The following is a 25,860-nucleotide window of genomic DNA, read 5'->3' as shown; positions in this document are numbered from 1 at the left end:
GTTCTGTGTTTAGACTTGCTTACTGTCACTTTGTGTAACATTAGTTAGCTAAGTTTACTTGATAGGAATGCTAGCTGTCTGACTATCCAATAAACATTCAAATGTCACTTAGCGTCCCTGTAATGCTTAGAGAATATCTCATTTCAAGTGTTATTGAAGTTATGTGGTTGCAGATTCACCTGCCTCATCTAAAACCTATTATTTTGGGGTTTTACTATTTTGTAAAAATTGTATTTAACCTTTAACCAGGAAAAGTCCATTGAGACCCAGAGTCTCTTTTTCAAGGGAGACCTGGCCAAGAAGGCGGCAACAATCAATACATTACAGAATTAAATCATATAACAATACAACATGATCCAGCCTATAGGCAGTATCTCAATGTGTGTGAAACACTTGATAGTGTATGTGATGTAGAGGTCTACTTTCTTGGGGACCTGAATATTGACTGGTTTTCATCAAGCTGTCTGATCGAGAAGCTTCTCACTGTAACCAGTGCCTGTAATCTGGTTCAGGTTATAAAACAATCTACCAGGGTGTTTACAAACACTACAGGAACAAGATCATCCACATGTATTGATCACATTTTTGCTAATACTGTAGAACGTTGTTCTAAAGCTGTATCCGTAAGCATTGGATGCAGTGAACACAAAATAGTGGCTAAATCTAGGATAGCCAAAGCTCCAAAAGCTGGGCCTAAAATATTGTATAAGAGATCATACAAAATATTTTTGACGTGACTCATGTGGATTATGTTAAAAATATGTTGGTCTGATGTGATTAATAACAAACATCCAGATGCTGCACTTGATGAATTTATTAAATTGCTTCTTCCAATTATAGATAAACATGCACCTGTAAGAACTGTTAAGGTTCCATGGATTGATGAGCAATTGAAAAATTGTATGGTTGAAAGATGGGGCAAAAGGAGTGGCTAATAAGTCTGTCTGCACATCTGATTGGCTGACTTACTGCAAATTGAGAAATTATGTGACCAAACTCAACAAAAAGTAGAAGAAACTGTATCATGAAGCCAAGATCAACATTTGAGTACTTTAAATAAAATTATGGGCAGAAAGACAAATTCAACTCCATATTTCATCAAATCAAATGGTTTATTCATCACAAAACCATTGATGTTGCCAATTATTTTAATGATTACTTCATTAGCAAAGTGGGCAAACTTAGGCAGGAAATGCCAACAATTACAAGAAAATGTAGGATTCTGAATTTACTGTTATGTTATATCAGAGTGGGATTATTAAAATGAACAACAATCAAGGCAACACCAGGTAATCATACATTTTATAACAAAAAACAAACAAAACCATAATTTTACACTATGGAGATAGCTAGTCAACAAAAAAGTGTGAAGAGAATTCTCTTGAAAACATCCGGACAAGACTCTTAACTGTGTTTTTCTGAAACAGAACTGTCTGATGTCAATTCCGAGTTAGTCCGTGTGCTGAGAGAATTCCTTCAGAGCCCAACTCTTGGTGTCAATCTCCTGACGCAGTCTGGAATATTCCTCAGCTAGAACCTCAAATTCCTTGCCAAATATCTCAAAGGATGACAGTTTGCACTCCACAGACTGCTTCTCTAACTGGGAGGCATTCAGCTCCGTTTCCAGTTTCTCCCTGCAATGAAGACACACAAGAACAAGGACTGAATGAGAGGCAGGTGTAACTACAATGAACAAAAATATAAAATGCAACAATTTCAAGATTTTACTGAGTTACAGTTCATACAACGAAATCAGTCAATTGAAATAAATTCATTAGGCTCCAATCTATGGATTTCACATGACTGAGAATACAGATATGCATCTGTTGGTCACAGATAGCTTTTCAAAAAGTGTGGGCGTGGATCAGAAAACCAGTCAGTATCTGATATGACCACCACTTGCCTCATGCAGCGCAACATCTCCTTCGCGTGGAGTTGATCAGGCTGTTGATTGTGGCCTGTTGTCTCACTCCTCTTCGATGGTTGTGTGAAGTTTCTGGATATTGGCAGGAACTCAAACATACTGTCGTACACATCCATCCAAAGCATCCCAAAAATGCTGAATGGCCATGAAAGAACTGGGACATTTTCAGGTTCCAGGAACTGTTTACAGATCCTTGCGACATGGGGCCGTGCATTATCATGCTGAAACATGTGGTGATGGCAGCAGATGAATGGCACGACAAGGGCCTCAGGATCTCGTCACGGTATCGCTGTACATTAAAATTGCCGTAGTAGATCAAATGCAATTGCGTTCATTGTCCGTAGCTAATGCATGCCCATAACATAACCCCACGCCACCATGGGGCACTCTGTTCACAAAATTAACAAACCGCTCACCCACACAACACCATACACGCTGGCTGCCATCTGCCCAGTACAGTTGAAACCAGGATTCATCCGTGAAGAGCACAATTGCATGCCAGTGGCCATCAAAGGTGAGCGTTTGTCCACTGAAGTCGGTTACGACGCCAAACTGAAGTCAGGTCAAGATCCTGGTGAGGACGACGAGCATGCAGATGAGCTTCCCTGAGACGTTTCTGACAGTTCGTGCAGAAATTCTTGGTTATGCAAACCCACAGTTTCATCAGCTGTCCGGGTGGCTGGTCTCAGACAATCCCACAGGTGAAGAAGCCGGATGTGGAGGTCCTGGGCAGGCGTGGTTACATGTTGTCTGCGGTTGTTAAGCTGGTTGGACATACTGCCAAATTCTCTAAAACTACGTTGGAGACAGCTTATGGTAGAGAAATGAACATTCAATTCTCTGGCAACAGCTTTGGTGGACATTCCTGCATTCAGTATGCCAATTGCACACTCCGTCAACTTGAGACACAAGCATTTCGCTACACCCGCAATAACATATGCTGAACACGTGTATGTGACTAGTAAATTTGATTTGATCTGTGGCATTGTGTTGTGTGACAAAACTGCACATTTTAGAGTGGGCTGGTGCACCTGGGTAATGATCATGCTGTTTAATCAGCTTCTTGCTATGCCACACTTGTTAGGTGGATGGATTATCTTGGCAAAGGAGAAATGCTCACTAACAGGCTAACAAGCTTTTTGTGAGTATGGAACATTTCTGGGATCTTTTATTTCAACTCATTAAACATGGGACCAGCACTTTACATGTTGCGTTTATATTTTTGTTCAGTATATGTGGCCATGCTAGAAAAGACAGAAGCGAACTCCTTGATCCTGCTTTGTAGTATACCCCTCTGGTGTTGAGATCCCCAAGAGTGGTTGATATGATAATGACGTATTGAGTTGCTGGGCAGTGGAAGCATTTGACTCACCTTATTTTTTTATGGGCAGATATTGTGTCTGCTGTGTAGGTATCTAGCTGAATTTCCAACATCTCAGCTCTGTTGTGAAGACAGTTAAGGAAATGTAAAATATATATGAAGACTGAACATTACTGATTGACATGCATGAAAAACGAATTCCTAACACGGTGAATTGCATTTGAAGGATCCCAGTGTACAGTAGGCGTGAACACGGGGGACTATCGCACCTGATCTTCTGCATGATGATCTCACATTTGGCCTCAAAGTAATCAATCTTTTTCCTGTCCAGCTCTTTCTGGGCTTTCAGCCTGTGGTCCAGGATCAGGGACTGGAGAATCTGGATGCACCCTAACAGCTCCTGGAGAGAGAACACGTCGATCGTGAGTGAAGATCACAACATGTGAGACTAATACATCTAACCATGTGGTGAGCGTCTTACAGAGAGGTAGCAGTGAGTCTGCCTTTGCAGCAGGGAGGCACTATCACGGCTCTTCTCCTTCAGACTCTCTGCTTTTTTCTTTTCTCTCTCCAGGAGGCCAGACAAGCGAGACAGCTTCATGTTCTTCAGCCCTTCACTCTCATCCTCTGTCCAAGAAAGAAGAGGAGTGTTATGTTTCACAATTCACACAGGTGAGCTGCTATGCCATAAAGCCAAAAACTGCCACATTATGCCATAAAGCTAAATAAATACTGCCACATTTGCTAATGCCTGTCAGTGTCCATTACATAGTAAGACACTCACACACAGTCAGAAGTAAGATCCTATATATACAGTGGGCTCCAAAATTACTGGCACCCCTGACTGGCAATGCACAAACAATATTTAAAAAATAAACAATATAATTATAGAGAAACTCAAAATACCAACATGTGAGAAATACTTTATTAATGTTTCAATGGAACCCACCAAAATCATTTATTGATTTAATTAAAAATCAATGTCTTCCAAATCATGGTTTCACAATTAATGGCACCCTTAAAGATTATTGTAAATAACATCTACCAAAATTAAACCAGGAATTAAATTCCACTTATTTATGTTTATCTAAGTCTTAAGGAACTATATTGAGGCATTACATCACTTCCCGTTTCACTAGGGTATAGAAATTCGGTAACATGCTTGCAATATCCCTTTGTCATCCAACACCATGAAGAAAACAAAAGAACTGGCAGTTTAAAAGAGACAGATGGTCGTAGACCTTTATAAATCTGGTAATGGCTACAAGATCCACAAACGATTGAATATACCACTGAGCACTGTCAGAGCAATTATGAAAAAATTCTAAAGATATGGAACAGTTAAACCTCACAGGTAGAGGACGCAAATGCATTTTGCCCCCAAGGATAGGGCGGATGGTGAGAAAAGCAACAAAATCCCCAAGAATCACTGTGAAAGAATTGCAGGCCCTGGTGGCGTCTTGGGGTCACCAGGTTTCAAAAAGCACCATTAGACGCCACCTTCACAACCACAGGCTTTTTGGAAGGGTTGCCAGAAGAAAACCCTTTCTGACCCCAAGACACAGACGCAAGCACTTGGAGTTTGCCAAACGTCACTTAAATTATGACTGGAAGAAGGTGCTCTGGTCAGATGAGACCAAAATTGAACGTTTTGGTCAGATACAGCATCGGCATGTTTGGCGTCGAAACAGAGATGCATACAAGGAGGCACCTCATACCCACAGTGAAATATGGTGGTGGGTCAGTGATGTTTCGCGCCTGTTTTAATTCCAGAGGTCCACGGGCAGTGGTTAAGATTGATGGCGTAATGAATTCCACCAAGTATCATGCAATTTTGGCTGACAATCTGGTTGCCTCTGCCAGAAGGCTGGGACTTGGCCGTAGGTGGACTTTCCAACAAGACAATGACCCAAAACATACCTCAAGATCCACACAGAAATGGTTCTGTGACAAAATCAATGTTCTGCCATGGCCATCTCAGTCACCGGACCTCAATCCAATCGAAAACCTGTGGGCTGAGTTGAAGAGGGCAGTTGATAAGCGCAAACCCAAGAATGTGAAGGATCTTGAAAGGATCTGCATAGAGGAATGGTCCAAAATCGCTCCAAATATGTTCCTTAACCTTAACATTACAGGAAAAGACCTCATCCTGTTATCCTTGTCAGAGGTGGTTGCACTAAGTACTAAATGGGTACAATAATTATGAAACCTTGATTTTGGTGAAATGTATTTTGTATTAAATAATTTTATGATTTTGGTTGGTTCCATTGACACATTAATCAAGTACAGTATTTCTCACATTGGTAATTTGAGTCTCTCTATATAATTATATTGTTTACATTTTTAAAGTATTGTTTGGACATTGCCAGTCGGGTGCCAGTAATTTTGGAGCCCACTGAATATATAGGCTACATGTCTCCGTTTTGGTAAAAATCTGCTGTCTCTTTACCCCATTCAGGCTGATAGTAGGAGAGGACGCTGAAACATTTCTTCTTCAGATGCTTTTCTAGTTCTCTAGGCAGTCGCTGTTTCATTTTCCACACATCCTGTTTAGAGAAACATGAATCATTCCAAGAAAATAGTTCATAAAACATGTTTAGTTTGTGTGGGAGTGAGAGCAGTTACCAGAGTTGTAGAGAAGCAGTGTGTGTGTGTGATAGTGTACCTAAATATGAAAAGCACTCGCATATCTGAGATTACTTGTTGCAGGTGGATGGGAATTATTAAATAATACCTTGAAAGAAAACAAAAAAAAACAATGCGCTTGCCGGTACATCTACCATCCTCTGACTAGCTGTCTCAGCTCGAACCATTAACTGTCCCTCTCCATCTTCGGAGGATGCAGCTTTCAAAGACTTGGCCTCTATTGGTTGACCTTTCATGATATATTTCTTGTTTTTCTTCTTCTCTTGAATCGCTTTTAGATTCTATGAAAGCGCTATAGAAACGTACTTAATTATTATTAATAGAGTTGAAGTATCAGGCTCACGGACAAAGAGTACCTACCTGCTCTTGTGGCATCAGCTCGAGCACCTGTTGGGCACTCAGCCCTAAAACAGGGGGCTGGTCCTGGCTGGCGGTGGCACTCGGGTCCAGCTGCCTGACACACTGGGCCACCACCAGACACTGCTTCACAGTCTCATAGAACTACCAGGGGAAAACCAGAATTAGGTTTATTCTAAGATTATACAGTACTTTGAATGATCAATTTCAAATCAAAGTCTATTTATCCTAGAATTATACAGTACTTTGAATGATCCATATCAAATCAAAGTCACACTGGGTGGTTAAACTACTTCAATAATGAACATCTTAGTTACAGTGCATTTGGAAAGTATTCAGACCCCTTGACTTTTCGACATAGTTACATTACAGCCTTACTCTAAACTGGATTAAATTGTCCCCCCCCCATCAATCTACACACAATACCCAATATTGACACAGCAAAAACAGGTTTAGACATTTTTGCAAATGTATTTACAATAAACTGAAATATCCCATTTACATAAGTATTCAGGCATGATGGAGGCCAATGTGTTCTTGGGGGCCTTCAATGCTGCAGAAATGTTTTGGTTACCCTTTTCCAGAGCTGTGTCTCGACACAGCAAAGTACAGAGAGGTCCTTGATGAAAACCTGCTTCAGAGTGCTCAGAACCTCAGACTGGGGCAAAGGTTCACCTTCCAACAGGACAACGACCCTAAGCACACAGCCAAGACAACGCAGGAGTGGCTTTGGGACAAGTCTCAATGTCATTGAGTGGCCCAGCCAGAGCCCGGACTTGAACCCAATTGAACATCTCTGGAGAAACCTGAAAATAGCTGTGCAGCAAAGCTCCCCATCAAACCTGACAGAGCTAAAGAGGATCTGCAGAGAAACTCCTCAAATACAGGTGGCCAAACTTGTAGCGTCATACCCAAGAAGACTCGAGTCAAGGGTCTGAATACTTATGTAAATGTGTTATTTCATTTTTTTTTCTTCTTTCCTAAACCGGTTTTCGCTTTGACATTATGGGGTATTGTGTGTAGATTGATGAAAAAAACAACAATTTAATCAATTTTAGAATAAGGTTGTAACATAACAAAATGTGGAAAAAGTCAAGGGGTCTGAATACTTTCCGGATGCACTGTATATCATTTTGCATTAATGGGTGTAAGCTAAAGGGATCATACTACTACAGTAAGTGTACTGTGTGCTGCTCTGCTAGACATGCAACAACAATAGAGCAGGCTAGAGTTCTGTATAGCTGAGTCAATTGAGCAAAGAGTATTGTTCTGTATTATACCGTGTCGTCGTCTGGGGCCACAGTGGAGTGATGCTTTCTGACACAGTGCTCCTGGATCATCTCCTGCAGTAGCCTGTACATGCTCTCCGAGCACAGCCAGCTAAGCCTCTGTGTCTGCAGATCCCTCTCAGCCTGGATTTAAACAACAATCTCAGCCATTTAAAGCCATTCCCACAACACGCACCCTCACAGAGTAGTCCCAAGTCCAAAACATGGTCTTAAATGACTCTATGGCAGCTCAAATGACAACACTCCAGTACAGTGTAATAACACAAGTCTAATTTCTCACAGTAATAGAAATGTAATTGTATTATTATGAGATGGAGAATTTAATGCTCTTGGATGTACCAGCAAAAAAAAAAAAATTACAAAAAAATATAAATGACTAAAATGTAAATGTGAGCCTGAGCCAAGCACTTGTTTAAATATTATTCTCTCATTACTTTTACCCCTTTTTCTCTCGAATTTCTTGGTATCCAATTGGTAGTTACAGTCTTGTCTCATCGCTGCAACTCTCGTACGGAATCGGGAGAGGCGAAGGTCGAGAGCCGTGCGTCCTCCGAAACACAACCCAACCAAGCCGCACTGCTTCTTGACACAATGCCCACCTAACCCGGAAGCCAGCCGCACCAATGTGTCGGAGGAAATACTGTGGACCTGGCAACGTGTCAGCGTGCACTGCGCCCGGCCCGCCACAGGAGTCGCTAGTGCGCGATGGGACAAGGACATCCCGGCCGGCCTAACCTGGACGACGCTGGGCCAATTGTGCCCCGCCCCATGAGTCTCCCGGTCATGGCCGCCAGGATTCGAACCCAGAATCTCTAGTGGCACAGCTACGACGCAGTGTCTTAGACCACTGCACCACTCGGGAGGCCACATTTATTGATGATAAGTCGTGTGTGTGTCTGTGTAGTACCTTCTCCAGCTCTTTCTTCAGTGTGACAGTAAGGCCAGTGCGGTCCACATGCTGTGACAGCGTTGCCAGGAGCTTGCAGAATAGAGGATGCTGGGTCAGGTCTTCTTCTGTCAGCTGACACAGTGGGAATGAGGCAAGGACTGAAATACAAAGTTGTTACAGGTGAAAACATGCATAATGATTATGGTTTGATGTATGCTACCTCCAGGATGACACTACCATACTTCTCAAATTACCAAAACAAAAAGAATTGACTCAACAGTTAAAAAGTAGGCGATATACACTACTGTGTGTTAATCTAGTTACTAACAATAACGAGAACATCAGAAATAGGCTAAAACATAGCTATGACACTTTCACTTGTCTTTATTGCAGGCTGATTGCAAGATGGAAAACCTTGTTGATGCAAGTCGTCTGCTTTTCCCAGTGATGGAACACTCGCAGAATCATCATACGTGGACATCACTTGACCAAAGACCCCTCCTCACCTGACATACAAAGACGCTCCTGGATAAACGTAAGATGCTAATAAAAAAAAGTATATGATACCGGTCTACCGTTATCAAAAGCACACAAACTAGCCTAGCAAGCTAGCTAATTTAGCTAGCTGTCTTATGTTGATAACGTTAGCTAGTCGTCATCTGGTTCGTTGCAACACAACAGAAGATAGCTAATGTTAATCAGATTGTAACGGTTGTTTACACAGGCTGTAGCAGAACATATTGACAAAACAAACTAAAATCGTTGGCGACCAAACTTGGATGCAAATAACAATTGACTGAGCTGAGCTAGCAACTTCCTTCTCCAGCTCCCGCGCTTCTGTGCAAACAGTCATCTGATTGGTTAATGCCACAAGGCATTCAGGGTAAAACAGGAAGGCAAATCATAACAGCAGCCCACAGTTCTGATAATACTTCAGTGGAGCCGACCCACCTCTAGTTACGTTCATATACACCTCAGGGGTTACATTTTTATCAGATATGATCATCTTCTTTCCAGAACAGATACAGAAACATGGCACATTGTTTCATCTTAAATCACATGTGGATTAGTTTGGCTCAGTCAGTTATCAGCTTATGTTGTACTGTATGGGCCATTAAACTTCACGAAGTGATAGCCCCAAGGCCGGCAATGGCGATATTGAGTCGTTTCATCTTCGACTCAGTATCGCCAACTGCAGGCCTTGGGCTAGTGAGCTGATGTAACCGATGTGAAATGGCTAGTTAGTTAGTTGGGGCGAAGAGAGGGACGGAACCTACACTGTTACATTGATGCTGTTGACCCGGATCATTGGTTGCTGCGGAAAAGGAGGAGGTCAAAGGGGGGGTGAGTGTAACCGATGTGAAATGGCTAGTTAGTTAGCGGTGGTGCGCGCTAATAGCGTTTCAATCGGTGACGTCACTCGCTCTGAGACTTGAAGTAGGGTTGCCCCTTGCGTTGCAAGGGCCGCGGCTTTTGTGGCGCGATGGGTAACGATGTTTCTTGGGGTGTCAGTTGTTGATGTGTGCAAGGGTCCCTGGTTCGAGCCCAGGTTGGGGCGAAGAGAGGGACGGAACCTACACTGATACGTTTGTAACTATTTTTGTTCTCTCACTGAGCTGGCCTGGCACTAGCCTACTCCTTGACACATTGAAGCTGTTGGTTGGAAGTTGGAAGTGACAATATAACAATAATAACAACACATATTACAGTCCCATGTCTGATCATCATAAACAAAAGTACATCACAAAATAATTAATATAGAATGTGTGTGCATTGGTGTGCAGAAAGACAGCCACAAAGCAAAATATGTATTTTCAAAACAGCAAATATACTGGTGGGCATAATTCTGACTATTTCTCATTCAAAAACTATTGCAACATATGGAGTTAGGATATATCTTTAAAATATTGTGGGGCTCCAGAGTGGTGCAGCGGTCTAAGCCACTGCATCTCAGTGCTAGAGTCCTCACAACAGACACCCTGGTTCAAATCCAGGCTGTATCTCAACCAGCCGTGATTGGAAGTCCCATAGGGCGGCACACAATTGGCCCAGGTCGTCCGGGTTTGGCCGGTGTAGGCCGTCATTGTAAATAAGAATTTGTTCTTAACTGACTTGCCTAGTTAAATAAAGGTTACACATGAATATTCCCATGGTGTAACTAATGTACAGTGATCGGATGTAACAATAACAATAACTTTCCAGGAATGATATAACCATTCTCACAAGAGCGTACATCTACTTCAGAGTATGTCTCATGTTATGCATAAACCATTGCAACATATTAGGGGTTAGGGGCTATGAGTAAAGCCTTGCTATTGTGGTAATTCCTGTCCACACACTTGCAATTAAGCTGATGTAACTAATGTACAATTTAGCTGATGTAACAACTAACTTTGATTGCCTTAGGCTTACTCCTTTATACCTTCTATGGCTTACTCACTGACTTTTTTACACAGCTACAGTCAGATCATGTAGCTTTTGCTCAGAATGGTTAGTCACCACTTCTATTGTAATAACATGGTAATTATAATGTATTACCACCACTTTACCATCATGTTTTACAATTCACAACGTGGAACTAGTTTCACTACTTCCCCTACACATATATTATTAGGCTTGGGCCTACTGTATTGTAGTACACACTAGATTACAGTGGTCCTGAAATTGGAAAATGCCCCCCAAAAGACAGACATTTCAATGCACCAACTACATTTCAGTGTACGACACCGGCATTCACATAATTGGGGTTTGAGACATTGACAGGTAGCCTATCAGCATCGTACAGTAAACCAAACATGTGCAAATCAGCAGAGGCCAGCATGCCTGGTGCTGCCAATGAACGCCTTCCAACGAACTGCTGTCTGACCAATGGGAAGCCACCACAATGGTTAAGAAGTGACAGCTTATAAACGGAGAGCACCTTTCATTGAACGTAATTTTACCGACTCACAATCATAAAGTGGACATATTTGAAGAACTTAATCTGGAAATAAGACGCCATAGAGTTTCTTTGTAAAGGTATGTAAATTTAACTTTTTGGCTAAGAATGAAGACTTAAAAAAAAAGAAATTCCGGGAGCCTGTTTTTGGGCCACTTTCCTGGTGGCTAACTAACGTTAGCTAGTTATTAAACAGGTTATCCAGAAATTAAATGGAGAGGGGGGGTATTTTACTTAACCTTACAGCTAAACATGGAGTGTTAAAAAGTACTTCACCTGTTCTATATGCTTCTGTCTGCCGTCAACTAGTATGGTTGAAAATGGTTAACCAACTAACGTTAGCTGTGCACGCCGTGTCTCAAATTGATCATGCAGCTATCTAACGTTAACCACTCGTTAGCTTTTAACTTAAAAAAACCCCAATTTTATTTCACCTTTATTTAACCAGGTAGGCAAGTTGAGAACAAGTTCTCATTTACAATTGCGACCTGGCCAAGATAAAGCAAAGCAGTTTGACACATACAACAACACAGAGTTACACATGGAGTAAAACAGTCAATAATAGAGTAGAAAGAATACGTCTATATACAATGTGAGCAAATGAGGTGAGCTAAGGGAGGTAAAGGCAAAAAAGCCCATGGTGGCGAAGTACATACAATATAGCAAGTAACACACTGGAATTGTAGATTTGCAGTGGAAGAAAGTAGAAATAATGGGATGCAAGGAGCTAAACAAATACAGTAGGGGAAGCGGTAGTTGTTTGGGCTAAATTATAGATGGGCTATGTACAGGTGCAGTAATCTGTGAGCTGCTCTGACAGCTGGTGCTTAAAGCTAGTGAGGGAGATAAGTGTTTCCAGTTTTAGAGATTTTTGTAGTTCGTTCCAGTCATTGGCAGCAGAGAACTGGAAGGAGAGGTGGCCGACGGAGGAATTGGCTTTGGGGGTGACCAGTGAGCTATACCTGCTGGAGCGAGTGCTACAGGTGGGTGCTGCTATGGTGACCAGCGAGCTGAGATAAGGGGAGACTTTACCTAGCAGGGTCTTGTAGATGACCTGGAGCCAGTGGGTTTGGCGACGAGTATGAAGCGAGGGCCAGCCAACGAGAGCGTACAGGTCACAGTGGTGTGTAGTATATGGGGCTTTGGTGAGAAAACGGATGGCACTGTGATAGACTGCATCCAATTTATTGAGTAGGGTATTGGAGGCTATTTTGTAAATGACATCGTCGAGGATCGGTAGGATGGTTGGTTTTACGAGGGTATGTTTGGCAGCATGAGTGAAGGATGCTTTGTTTGTGAAATAGGAAGCCAATTCTAGATGTAACTTTGGATTGGAGAAATTCAAAGACTTGCGTGAACACACAGAATAGAGATGAGGCTTCTGTGTGTTGTTCTGCTGGTCACCGGCAGCGTGTTTGCCGATGACGACAAGAGGGAAAGCGTTGGGACAGTGATTGGAATCGACTTGGGGACCACCTATTCCTGGTAAGCATTAATTGAGTAATGAATGGCAAATTAATCATTAGTCTCATATGCTCAATCATTTGGCTAAATGACTATCATTTCTTGAAGTGAGGTGGTTGATGCTTTCCATGCTTATTTCTCATCCATACTCCTTTCCTTTTCCAGTGTTGGTGTGTTCAAGAATGGCCGTGTTGAGATCATTGCAAACGACCAGGGAAACCGCATCACCCCATCGTATGTGGCCTTCACCGCTGAGGGGGAGCGTCTGATCGGTGACGCAGCCAAGAACCAGCTCACCTCCAACCCAGAGAACACAGTCTTTGACGCAAAGAGACTGATTGGCCGCGCCTGGACCGATTCCGCTGTGCAGCATGACATCAAGTACTTCCCCTTCAAGGTGAGCCTAACAAACACACTCCTGCCTGAACACTGTAACTATGCAAATAACTACTTATTCAGCATATAACTATGCTGAAGTAGTGCATATTGTTTTTAGAGTAGATGCTTAACAGTAGCTACTTTAATCCACTAGGTTATCGAGAAGAAGAGCAAGCCCCACATTCAGGTGGACATTGGTGGTGGTCAGCTGAAGACCTTTGCTCCAGAGGAGATCTCTGCCATGGTTCTCACCAAGATGAAGGAAACTGCTGAGGCTTACCTGGGAAAGAAGGTCACACATGCTGTGGTCACTGTACCCGCCTACTTCAATGATGCCCAGCGTCGGGCCACCAAGGATGCTGGATTCATCGCTGGCTTAAATATCACGAGGATCATCAATGAGCCGTAAGTGCATCTTCACAATGCAGGAACTGAATTAACATTACACTGACTAGTCCAATATTTCTTTAAATCACTCAATATTTGCCAAGACCATGCTAACATCTGTTCCCCTCTCTATTCCAGAACCGCAGCGGCTATCGCCTACGGCCTGGACAAGAAGGACGGTGAGAAGAACATCCTGGTGTTCGACCTGGGTGGCGGTACCTTTGACGTGTCTCTCCTGACCATCGACAATGGTGTGTTTGAGGTGGTGGCCACCAATGGAGATACCCACCTGGGAGGAGAGGACTTTGACCAGCGTGTTATGGAGCACTTCATCAAGCTGTACAAGAAGAAGACCGGCAAGGACGTGCGCAAGGATAACCGTGCTGTGCAGAAGCTGCGTCGTGAGGTGGAGAAGGCCAAGAGAGGCCTGTCTGCTCAGCACCAGGCCCGCATTGAGATCGAGTCCTTCTTCGATGGAGAGGACTTCTCAGAGACCCTGACCCGTGCTAAGTTTGAGGAGCTCAACATGGTGAGTTGGTCCTCTTAGTGACATCACGTACAACAGTCAAGACACTGCTGGCCCACTGACATTGGAATATCCAACTCAAATGATCACATTCATCTTCCACTTAATTGAACTTCATTCATTTGCCATTTTGTCTTTCAGGACCTGTTCCGTTCCACCATGAAGCCTGTGCAGAAGGTGATGGAGGACTCTGACCTGAAGAAGTCCGACATTGATGAGATCGTCCTGGTGGGCGGCTCCACTCGTATCCCGAAGGTCCAGCAGCTGGTGAAGGAGTTTTTCAATGGCAAGGAGCCCTCCAGGGGCATCAACCCTGACGAGGCTGTGGCCTACGGCGCTGCCGTGCAGGCTGGAGTGCTGTCTGGAGAGGACACACGTGGGTCTTTGTCAATGTGCTAATGCCATGCACTTCATACACTATGCTCAGTTTAGGCAGAGGTATCTTCACATTTCATTCTTTATTTTTACATAAGGAAATGTAGGCTAGATGCAGGTTCAATTATGTATATCATAGCAGCTACATTTTATATCACAACTAATGGTTTACTGTCCATCAGGTGACATTGTTCTTCTGGATGTGTGCCCCCTGACCCTGGGTATTGAGACTGTGGGAGGAGTCATGACCAAGCTGATCCCCAGAAACACTGTGGTACCAACCAAGAAGTCCCAGATCTTCTCCACTGCCTCTGACAACCAGCCCACCGTCACCATCAAAGTTTACGAGGGTAAATGCATTTGATTCATCACTGCCCATTGTAGCTACATCCACTTACGATTGCGTGGCATTTTTATACTACTTTGGCTCTGGTTCTAATTTTCTACTTCCCTCTTCCTCCAGGTGAGCGTCCCCTGACCAAAGACAACCACCTGCTGGGAACCTTCGACCTGACTGGCATCCCCCCCGCACCCCGGGGTGTGCCCCAGATCGAGGTCACCTTTGAGATTGACGTCAATGGCATCTTGCGCGTCACAGCCGAGGACAAGGGAACGGGCAACAAGAACAAGATTACCATCACCAACGACCAGAATCGTCTGACGCCTGAGGACATTGAGCGGATGGTCAACGACGCAGAACGCTTTGCCGATGAGGACAAGAAGTTGAAGGAGCGCATCGATGCCCGCAATGAGCTTGAAAGCTACGCCTACTCGCTCAAGAATCAGATCGGTGACAAGGAGAAGCTGGGCGGCAAGCTCTCTCCCGAGGACAAGGAAGCCATAGAGAAAGCAGTAGAGGAGAAGATTGAGTGGATGGAGTCTCACCAAGATGCTGAGTTGGAGGACTTCCAGGCCAAGAAGAAGGAGCTGGAAGAGGTGGTGCAGCCCATCATCAGCAAGCTTTACGGAAGTGCAGGCGGTCACCCTACCGAGGGAGATCAGGATGAAAAGGACGAGTTGTAAGGCTGTCTTGAGGGTCTCTACAGCCTACATGAGCAACTCTCTGCTTTCTGTTCTATTGCCCCTCGCCTCTCTGGTAGAGGCACAGATGTACATATTGGACTTAAATGGTGAGAGGAAACACAACCATGATGAATCTGCTGGAAAGACTTCTGAAATATTGTTTAGAAGTGAGATGTTCTCTTCGCTGTGTGGCGGAGGTATAGTCCGCCTGGATTCGAGGCTCGCTGCTGTTCTCAGGCAGTTTGAAAAGGGGTTCTCTAGGGGAAGGGGTTGGGTGGTTCTGGGTGACACGCTAACTGACATGTTAACATTGCTTGGGAACAAGTTATTTATTGAATCTGGTCTTTGTAGAAATGCCTTTCTACTGTTAAGACACTGAAATAATAAATGTTGGATATAAACGTCTTTCCTTTGCCTCTTCATCTGCATCAATATACACATGACCACAAACCTGTAATCCTGCAGGAGGTAGCCTAGTTGTTGGTGCGTTGGGCCAGCAATCAAAAGGTTGCTAGTTCAAATACCTGAGCGAAGGTGAGAAGACAGCCCCTGTGCAAGGCTGTTACCTCGAATTGCTCCAGGGTCGTGATGGCAGGTCCTGGCTGTGACCCTTCTGAGGGTGAGTGGGTTAGGATATGCAAAAGACACATTTCTAATTCGCATTTGTGTGGTTATACACACCTATACATGTGTAAAATGGGACAAATAAGCAGCCACCACATTTGTAACTGTCCATAAGTAACATTGGCTGTGTGCAGCAGGTCTGTCTGTCACCTCTGACCACAGAACATCAGTTAATTTCCCGATTGCTTCTTTATTGAATTGCCACTTGTGGACACCCAGCAGGTGCTTACTTTTTATAACTTACACCCTAGCAACGCAACATGGCGATCTTGAGTCACACACCTGCACATATGCATAGCTACTTGCAGTTATGTACGTAGGGTATAAACTAAGCTGTACTCTTAGCACTGAACCAACATCTGATCATGTCATTGGATGTGCAGCTTATGCCTAGGGTTGGCTGTGTTTTAGAGGGACTGCCTTTAAAAAGCAATGAATCCCTATGAAAACTATATGGCATGAATCAGTTATTCTAGTGTCAAAATTGACTAGTTTAAATAGGAATTTGTCAGGCTTGTCAAATGGAGTTTGGAATGTAAGCGTGTAAATTGAGGTTGAGTTTTGATTTGACGATGTCCATTTGCCCACTAACATGGGGGGAACGCACTCTATTCAATAGACAGAGAGACAGACCTGCCTGACTTTGTTTACATGACATGTCACGCATTTTATTTGAGAAAAACTGCACCAAACACCTTTTGGATGTAAAATTGCGCAACTAAAACATCCTCGGCACAAACGCCAAAATTAATTAGATTTCAGTAAGTGAAATGGGCTTTTGCGTCATGGCAATGCTCATTAAGCATATGTGGAATTGACCATGAAACACCAGATGTTTCTAATGCAACAGAAAAACACACGTGCCAATCAGTGTGTTCAGTGGCTCTAGAAAAATGTGGGAATGTTTTTTTAAAGTCCATGTTGAATGAAGCACAATGTTAAGCAAAATAATTATTGGCCATTCATTATTTCTACATACACAGCATTTTCCAGAGCAGTATCTAGGTCATGTTAGGAGTTACAACACAGTCACTGTGTATGACCCCCTGAGTGGCCATCCCTCCAAACATAAAGGGCAGCTCTAGTGTCTCTGATGCTGGGGAGCTCTGGGCCCCCTCCACTGCTGCCCTCAGGCCTCACTCTCTAGGGCAGTACACACATGGAGTGGTCCAGTCTGTTGGGTGTCAGGTCCCCTTCAAACCTCAGTAGGGTCCAGCGCCTTTTTGTCTGCACAGGATGGGAAGAGTTTAACAAAGTACTCAAGGTGCATCAGTATTACAAAATACATTATTTAAAGCAATAATGTTATCTCCATAAGATACATGCATCAATGACGTTACTTGTATTATTATTATTGCCTCAAAGAATAACCACATTAATTACACATTCTAGAGTAGATATTGTTAGCCTCAACACACTGAAATCTGGACATTGCGTTGCTGTCCCCTTCTGAGGTCATCCCTCCAAAGATGTAGATGTTTTTTCGCAGGGCTACAGCTGAATGGGTAGCCACCCCTGGGAGGATATCTCCATTAGCTTGGACCTTCTCCCACATCATACTGCCTAGAGGAAGTATAGCAACCAAAGGCAGTAGTTAACAGGACCAGCCGTAACACTTCTCATGCCCAACATAGAATTATACATTTCAACAGAGGACACAATATAATAACTACAGCAAGACCAAGTTCTTCATGTGTATGTATGACTGTTGAATACTTACTGGTATCCAGAGTACACGTTGCTGTGGAGCTTCTCTCCTGCCATGCCTCCATGGATATAGAGTTTGGAACTCACTGCTCCCACCAAGTGGCCAGGTCTAGTAGAGCATGTCTGCCCTATGTCTGGCTGAGAGCAGGTGCAGGAAACTACAAACAGAGAGGAAAACACTACATAACTCCTCCTACAGCCATATTCAGTAGGTACTTTCTGAAAGATTTGAAAATGGGGGGCCCACCAGCTGGTTGCCTCTGTACTACTGAGCCTTTGATACACATTTGGACTGGTTCTTCTGTGACGACTGTGTAAATGTGTTGTATTGGCAGAATTATTAATTTACATCCAACTTGTGTCAAAGATGTGAGGCTTGGGGTTGAGATACAGTTGAAGTCGGAAGTTTACATACACCTTAGCTAAACACATTTAAACTCAGTTTTTCACAATTCCTGACATTTAATCCTAGTAAAATTCGTTAGGATCACCACTTTATTTTAAGAATGTGAAATAAGAATAATAGAGTGATTTATTTCAGATTTTATTTCATCACATTCCCAGTGGGTCAGAAGTTTACATACACTCCATTAGTATTTGGTAGCATTGCCTTTAAACTGTTAAACTTGGGTCAAACGTTTTGGGTAGCCTTCCCCAAGCTTCCCACAATAAGTTGGGTGAATTTTGGCCCATTCCTCCTGACAGAGCTGGTGTAACTGAATCAGGTTTGTAGACGTCCTTGCTCGCACACGCTTTTTCAGTTCTGCCCACAAATTTTCAAAAGGATTGAGGTCAGGGCTTTGTGACGGCCACTCCAATAGCTTGACTTTGTTGTCCTTAAGCCATTTTGCCACAACTTTGGAAGTATGCTTGGGGTCATTGAAGACCCATTTTCGACCAAGCTTTAACTTCCTGACTGATGTCTTCAAATGTTGCTTCAATATATACACATACTTTTCCTGCCTCATGATACCATCTATTTTGTGAAGTGCACCAGTCCCTCCTGCAGCAAAGCACCCCCACAACATGATGCTGCCACTCCCGTGCTTCACGGTTGGGATGGTGTTCTTCGGCTTGCAAGCTATTTCCTTTTTTCCTCCAAACATAACGATGGTCATTATGGCTGAACAGTTCTATTTTTGTTTTATCAGACCAGAGGACATTTCTCCAAAAAGTACTATCTTTGTCCACATGTGCAGTTGCAAACCGTAGTCTGGCTTTTTTATGGCGGTTTTGGAGCAGTGGCTTCTTCCTTGTTGAGTGGCCTTTCAGGTTATGTTGATATAGGACTCATTTGTACCTGTTTCCTCCAGTATCTTCACAGGGTCCTTTGCTGTTGTTCTTGGATTGATTTTTCGCACCAAAGTACGTTCATCTCTAGGAGACAGAACACGTCTCCTTCCTGAGCGGTATGACGTCTGCGTGGTCCCATGGTGTTTATACTTGCGCACTATTGTTTGTACAGATGAACGTGGTACCTTCAGGCGTTTGGAAATTGCTCCCAAGGATGAACCAGACTTGTGGTCTACATTTTTTTTCTGAGGTCTTGACTGATTTCTTTTGATTTTTCCATGATGTCAAGCAACGAGGCACTGAATTTGAAGGTAGGCCTTGAAATACATCCACAGGTACACCTCCAATTGACTCAAATTATGTCAATTAGCCTAGCAGAAGCATCTAAAGCCATGACATTCTTTTCTGGAATTTTCCAAGCTCTTTAAAGGCACGGTCAACTTAGGGTATGTAAACTTCTGACCCACTGGAATTGTGATAATTGTGAAATAATCTGTCTGTAAACAATTGTTGGAAAAATTACTTGTCATGCACAAAGTAGATGTCCTAAACGACTTGCCAAAACTATAGTTTGTTAACAAGAAATGTGTGGAGTGGTTGAAAAACAAGTTTTAATGACTCCAACCTAAGTGTATGTAAACTTCCAACTGTAGGTGTGGCAACTGAGTCCCCTCCAGAGAAGACAAACAGTCTGTCCCCCACGCTGGCTGAGTTAGTGTGAAACGTCCTGGGACAGGGTGGCATCCCTTTCACCTTCACACCCTTCCACGGTGTCACGTCCTGACCAGTATAAGGGGTTATTTGTTATTGTAGTTTGGTCAGGACGTGGCAGGGGGTATTTGTTTTGAGTGTTTCGGGGTTTGTTGGGCTATGTTCTTTGTTAGTCTATTTCTATGTTAGTTCTAGTATGTCTTTCTATGTGATGTTTATTGGGTGGACCTTCAATTGGAAGCAGCTGCTCCTCGTTGCTTCTAATGGAAGGTCCTATTTAAGAGGGGTGTTTTTCTATGGGATTTGTGGGTAGTTGTTCCTTGTTTAGTGTTTGTTGCACCTGACAGGACTGTTTCGTTTTGTTCTTTTTTGTATACGTATTTAGTTGTTTCTCCTTCTTCAAAATAAAAAGATGAGTATACATATTCCCTCTGCGTTTTGGTCCAATCCATAGGACAACTGTGACACACGGCCCAGCTTCTGGAAACATATCAACACAAAACCTTGAGACTAAAACTGGTATGGGACATTGCTCAGAGTCAGACATGATATAAAGGACATTGTTAACCTCTGCCAACATTGCTAATATAAACATTCATTCTTAACTGTTCTGTGCTACTGTTCTCTAAAATACTTCATACAGCACTTATTTCTGTAGGCCTATACCATCTGACTTATTTTTTTGTCTGATGTGATTTATAAGGAGCATCCAAACGCTGCACAATTTAGGAAAATACTTCTTCCAATTATTGATAAACATAAGAAACGGACAGTTAGAACTTTTAAGTCTCCATGGATTGATGAGGAATTTAAAAACTGAAAGAGCTGTGGCAAAAGGAGTGGCTAATAAGTCTGGCTGCACATCTGACTGGCTGACTTACTGCAAATTGAGAAATTATGTGACTAAACTCAACAAAAAGAAGAAGAAACTGTATTATATGAAGCCAAGATCAATTATATAAAAAATGATGGCTCTTAGCAAACTGTTGGAATTGTTTTATTTGACCAAATATGATGCTATTTCTCCGTAAACAAATCAACAACAGACTTTCAGCATGCTCATAGAGAAGAGCACTCAACATCTATTGCACTCACACAAATGACTGATGATTGGTTGAATGAAATTGATAATAAGATCGTGGGAGCTGTACTGTTAGATTTCAGTGCAGCCTTTGATATTATTGACCATAACCTGTCATTGAGAAAACATACAGTACCGGTCAAAAGTTTGGACACACCTACTCATTCAAGGGTTTTTCTTTATTTTGTACTATTTTCTACATTGTAGAATAATAGTGAAGATGTAAAAACTATGAAATAAAACATATGGAATCATGTAGTAACCCAAAAAGTGTTAAACAAATTAAAATATATTTTATATTTAAGATTCTTCAAAGTAGCCACCCTTGTCCTTGATGACAGCTTTGCATACTCCTGTTTTTTACACTGCTGCTACTCGCTGTTTATCATCTATGCATAGTCACGTCACCCCTACCTACATGTACAAATTACCTCGACTAACCTGTACCCCAGCACATTGACTCGGTACCGGTACCCCCTGAATATAGCCTCATTGTTATTTTATTGTTACTTTAAAAAAAAAAATGTTTTACTTTAGTTTATTTGTTAAATGTTTTCTTACCTCATTCTTGAACTGCATTGTTGGTTAAGGGCTTGTAAGTAAGCATTTCATGGTCAGGTCTACACCTGTTGTATTTGGCGCAGGTGACAAAGTTTGATTCGATTTGATTTGATTTGCAGATGATTCAACCACAGCTAATAAAGTCACTGAAACCCTTAACAAAGAGTTGCAGTCAGTTTTGGAATGGGTGGCCAGTAATAAACTGGTCCTGAACATCTCTAAAACTGAGAGCATTGTATTTGGTACAAATCATTCCGTAAGTTCTAGACCTCAGCTGAGTCGGGTTGAGGTGACTAAATTACTTTGTGTTACCTTAGATTGTAAACTGTCATGGTCAGACCCTTTACTCAGACACTTTACTCAGTACTTTGTTGAAGCAACTTTGGCAGTGATTACAGGCTCGAGTCCTCTTAGGTATGACGCTACAAGCTTGGCACACCTATATTTGTGGAGTTTCTCCCATTCTTCTCAGCAAATCCTCTCAAGCTCTGTCAGGCTGGATGGGGAGTGTTGCTGCACAGCTATTTTCAGGTCTCTCCAGATATGTTAGATCGGGTTCAAGTCCGGGCTTTGGCTGGGCCACTCAATGACATTCAAAGACTTGTCCCGAAGTCACTCCTGCGTTGTGTTGGCTGTGTGCTTAGGGTCATTGTCCTGTTGGAAGGTGAATCTTCGCCCCAGTCTGAGGTCCTGAGCGTGCTCTGGATCAGGTTTTCATGAAGGATCTCTCTGTACTTTGCTCCGTTCATCTTTCCCTCGATCCTGACTAGTCTCCCAGTCCTTTGTGCCAGGTTCCTCCAGACGTGACGCTTGGCATTCAGGCCAAAGAGTTCAATCTTCTTTTCATCAGACCAGAGAATTGTGTTTCTCATGGTCTGAGAGTCTTTAGGTGCCTTTTGGCAAACTCCAAGCGGGATGTAGTGCCTTTTACTGAGGAGTGGCTTCCGTCTGGCCACTTTACCATAAATGCCTGATTGGTGGAGTGCTGCAGAGATAGTTGTCCTTCTAAAAGGTTCTCCCATCTCAACAGAGGAACTCTGGAGCTCTGTCAGAGTGACCATCGGGTTCTTGGTCACCTCCCTGACCAAGGCCCTTCTCCCCCATTTGCTCAGTTTGGCCGGACGGCCAAATCTAGGAAGAGTCGTTGTGGTTCCAAACTTCTTCCATTTAAGAATGATGGAGGCCACTGTGTTCTTGGGGACCTTCAATGCTGCAACATTTTTTTGGTACCCTTCCCCAGATCTGTGCCTCGACACAATGTTGTCTCTGAGTAATACGGACAATTCCTTATACCCCATGGCTTGTTTTTTGCTCTGACATGCACTGTCAACCGTGGGACCTTATATAAACAGGTGTGTGCCTTTCCAAATCATGTCCTATCATTTGAATTTTCCACAGGTGGACTCCTATCAATTTGTAGAAACATCTCAAGGATGATCAATGGCAACAAGATGCACCTGAGCTCAATTTCGAGTCTCATAGAAAAGGGTCTGAATACTTATGTAAATGACATTTTTCTGTTTTGTATTTTTAATACATTTGCAAAAAAAATCCAAAAACCTTTTGGGTTTTGTCAGTACGGGGTATTGTGTGCAGATAGCTGAGGATAACTTAAAAATATATATATTTTAGAATAAGGCTGTAAAGTAACAAAATGTGGAAAAAGTCAAGGGGTTTGAATACTTTCCAAAGGCACTATATACAGCAATAGCCAAATAGGATGGCATTGACCAGAATACAGTATATATGAAATTAGTGAAACAGTATGTAAACATTGTTAAAGTGACCAGTGTTCCATTATTAAAGTGACCAGTGATTCCATGTCTATGTACAGTTGAAGTCGGAAGTTTACATACACTTAGGTTGGAGTCATTAAAACTCGTTTTTTCATCCACTCCACACATTTCTTGTTAACAAACTATAGTTTTGGCAAGTCGGTTAGGACGTCTACTTTGTGCATGACACAAGTAATTTTTCCAACAATTGCTTACAGATAGATTATTTCACTTATAATTCACTGGATCACAATTCCAGTGGGTCAAAAGTTTACATACACTAAGTTGACTGTGCCTTTAAACAGCTTGGAAAATTCCAGAAAATGATATCATGGCTTTAGATGCTTCTGATAGGCTAATTGACATAATTTGACTCAAACGGAGGTGTACATGTGGATGTATTTCTAGGCCTACCTTCAAAGGAGACGCGTTCTGTCTCCTAGAGATGAACGTACTTTGGTGCGAAAAGTGTATATCAATCCCAGAACAACAGCAAAGGACCTTGTGAAGATGCTGGAGGAAACAGGTACAAAAGTATTTATATCCACAGTAAAACAAGTCCTATATCAACATAACCTGAAAGGCCTCTCAGCACTGCTCCAAAACCGCCATAAAAAAGCCAGACTACAGTTTGCAACTGCACATGGGGACAAAGATAGTACTTTTTGGAGATGTCCTCTGGTCTGATGAAACAAAAATAGAAGGGGGAGGCTTGCAAGCCGAAGAACACCATCCCAACCGTGAAGCACGGGGGTGGCAGCATCATCTTGTGGGGGTGCTTTGCTGCAGGAGGGACTGGTGCACTTCACAAAATAGATGGCATCATGAGGTAGGGAAATTATGTGGATATATTGAAGCAACAATGACCCCAAGCATACTTCAAAAGTTGTGGCAAAATGGCTTAAGGACAACAAAGTCAAGGTATTGGAGTGGCCATCACAAAGCCTTGACCTCAATCCTATAGAATTGTTTTGGTCAGAACTGAAAAAGCGTGTGCGAGCAAGGAGGCCTACAAACCTGACTCAGTTACACCAGCTCTGTCAGGAGGAATGGGCCAAAATTCACCCAATTTATTGTGGAAAGCTTGTGGAAGGCTACCGGAAACGTTCGACCCAAGTTTAAAGGCAATGCTCCTAAATTGTAAGTGAGTGTATGTAAACTTCTGACCCACTGGGAATGTAATGAAAGAAATAAAAGCTGAAATAAATCATTCTCTCTACTATTATTCTGACATTTCACATTCTTAAAATAAAGTGGTGATCCCAACTGACCTAATTTTTACTAGAGTTAAATGTCAGGAATTGTGAAAACTGAGTTTAAATTTGTTTGTCTAAGGTGTATGTAAACTTCCGACTTCAATTGTACATAGGGCAGCAGCCTTTAAGGTGCAGGGTTGAGTAACCGGGTGGTTTCCGGCTAGTGATTAACTAAGTTCAGGGCAGGGTACTGATTGGAGGCCGGCTAGGAATGGCTATTTAACAGTCTTACAGCCTTGATATAGAAGCAATTTTTCAGTCTGTCGGTCCCAGCTTTGATGCACATGTACTGACCTCGCCTTCTGGATGATAGCGGGGTGAACAGGCCATGGCTTGTGTGGTTGATTTCCTTGATGATCTTTTTAGCCTTCCTGTGACTTCGGGTGCTGTAGGTGTCCTGGAGGGCAGGCAGTGTGCCCACGGTGATGAGTTGGGCGGACCGCACCCATCTCTGCAGAGCCCTGAGGTTTCTGGTGGTGCAGTTGCCGTACCCAGCGATGATACAGCCTGACAGGATGCTCTCAATGGTGCATCTGTTAAAGTTTGTGAGGGTCTTAGGGGCCAAGGCAAATTTCTTCAACCTTCTGAGGTCGAAGAGGCGCTGTTGCACCTTCTTCATCGCACTGTCTGTGTGGGTGGACCATTTCAGATTGTCAGTGATGTGTATGCCGAGGAACTTGGAAGCTTTTCACTTTCTCCACTGCGGCCCCGTCGATGTGGATGGGGGCGTGTTCCCTCTGCTGTCTCCTGAAGTTCACGATCAGCTCCTTGCACAACTCCGCCAGGGCCCTTACCTCCTCCCTGTAGGCTGTCTTGTCATTGTTGGTAATCAGGCCTACTACTGTTGTGTCGTCTGCAAACTTGATGATTGAGTTGGAGGCGTGCATGGCAGTGCAGTCATGGGTGAACAGGGAGTACAGGAGGGGGCTGAGCATGCACCCTTGTAGGGCCCATGTGTTGAGGACCAGCGTAGTGAAGGTGTTGTTTCCTACCTTCATCACCTGGGGGCAGCCCATCAGGAAGTCCAGGACCCAGTTGCACAGGACGGGGTTCAGACACAGGGCCCCGAGCTTAATGATGAGCTTGGAGGGTATGGTGTTGAAGGCTGAGCTGTAGTCAATGAACAGCATTCTTACATAGGTTTTCTTCTTTTCCAGAAGGGATAGGGCAGTGTGATGGCGATTGCATCGTCTGTGGATCTATTAAGGCGGTATGCAAGTTGAAGTGGGTCTAGGGTGTCAGGTAAGATGGAGGTGATAGGATCCTTTTAACTAGCCTCTCATAGCACTTCATGATGACAGAAGTGAGTGCTATGAGGCGATAGTCATTTAGTTC

General features: G+C 43.1%; 2 protein-coding genes across 3 annotated transcripts; one reads left to right on the top strand and one right to left on the bottom strand.

The window, feature by feature from the left end:
- Positions 1-799: 799 nt before the first annotated feature.
- Positions 800-9,273, bottom strand: haus4 (HAUS augmin-like complex, subunit 4). 2 transcript variants are annotated; one of them, XM_014136101.2, is made up of 9 exons: positions 8,841-9,273; positions 8,445-8,584; positions 7,529-7,660; positions 6,252-6,392; positions 5,695-5,791; positions 3,727-3,872; positions 3,515-3,645; positions 3,297-3,365; positions 800-1,634 (listed from the first exon to the last, which is right to left on the bottom strand). In XM_014136101.2, exons 1-9 carry the CDS (start codon positions 8,905-8,907, stop codon positions 1,451-1,453), a joined length of 1,107 nt encoding a protein of 368 aa, XP_013991576.1. In that variant the 5' UTR covers positions 8,908-9,273; the 3' UTR covers positions 800-1,450. The 2 variants fall into 2 exon arrangements, with proteins under 2 accessions (XP_013991576.1, XP_013991585.1); XM_014136110.2 differs by having other exon boundaries at positions 8,933-9,273.
- Positions 9,274-11,230: 1,957 nt separating this feature from the next.
- On the top strand, positions 11,231-15,922 carry LOC106567149 (endoplasmic reticulum chaperone BiP). Its single transcript, XM_014136127.2, has 8 exons — positions 11,231-11,444; positions 12,669-12,849; positions 12,994-13,225; positions 13,361-13,611; positions 13,732-14,122; positions 14,261-14,495; positions 14,677-14,844; positions 14,958-15,922. Exons 2-8 carry the CDS (start codon positions 12,737-12,739, stop codon positions 15,515-15,517), a joined length of 1,950 nt encoding a protein of 649 aa, XP_013991602.1. The 5' UTR covers positions 11,231-11,444; positions 12,669-12,736; the 3' UTR covers positions 15,518-15,922.
- Positions 15,923-25,860: the final 9,938 nt, after the last annotated feature.

The sequence above is a fragment of the Salmo salar genome, chromosome ssa01 (genome assembly GCF_905237065.1).
Source record: "Salmo salar chromosome ssa01, Ssal_v3.1, whole genome shotgun sequence".
In the NCBI taxonomy this organism is placed as follows: Eukaryota; Metazoa; Chordata; class Actinopteri; order Salmoniformes; family Salmonidae; genus Salmo; species Salmo salar.
The sequence above is the reverse complement of the archived record's forward strand: the minus strand, read 5'-3'. Positions and strand labels throughout refer to the sequence as shown.

Bases quoted from the DNA above. Each gene is read 5' to 3' on its own strand.
- LOC106567149 (XM_014136127.2), top strand. From the start codon at position 12,737: ATGAGGCTTCTGTGTGTTGTTCTGCTGGTCACCGGCAGCGTGTTTGCC. The intron at 13,612-13,731 runs GTAAGTGCATCT...TCTCTATTCCAG, and splicing joins ACGAGGATCATCAATGAGCC to AACCGCAGCGGCTATCGCCT. The intron at 14,845-14,957 runs GTAAATGCATTT...CTCTTCCTCCAG, and splicing joins CACCATCAAAGTTTACGAGG to GTGAGCGTCCCCTGACCAAA.
- haus4 (XM_014136101.2), bottom strand. From the start codon at position 8,907: ATGTCCACGTATGATGATTCTGCGAGTGTTCCATCACTGGGAAAAGCA. The intron at 8,585-8,840 runs GTTTTCCATCTT...TTTGTATTTCAG, and splicing joins AGACGACTTGCATCAACAAG to TCCTTGCCTCATTCCCACTG. The intron at 5,792-6,251 runs GTAGGTACTCTT...TTCTCTAAACAG, and splicing joins AGCTGATGCCACAAGAGCAG to GATGTGTGGAAAATGAAACA.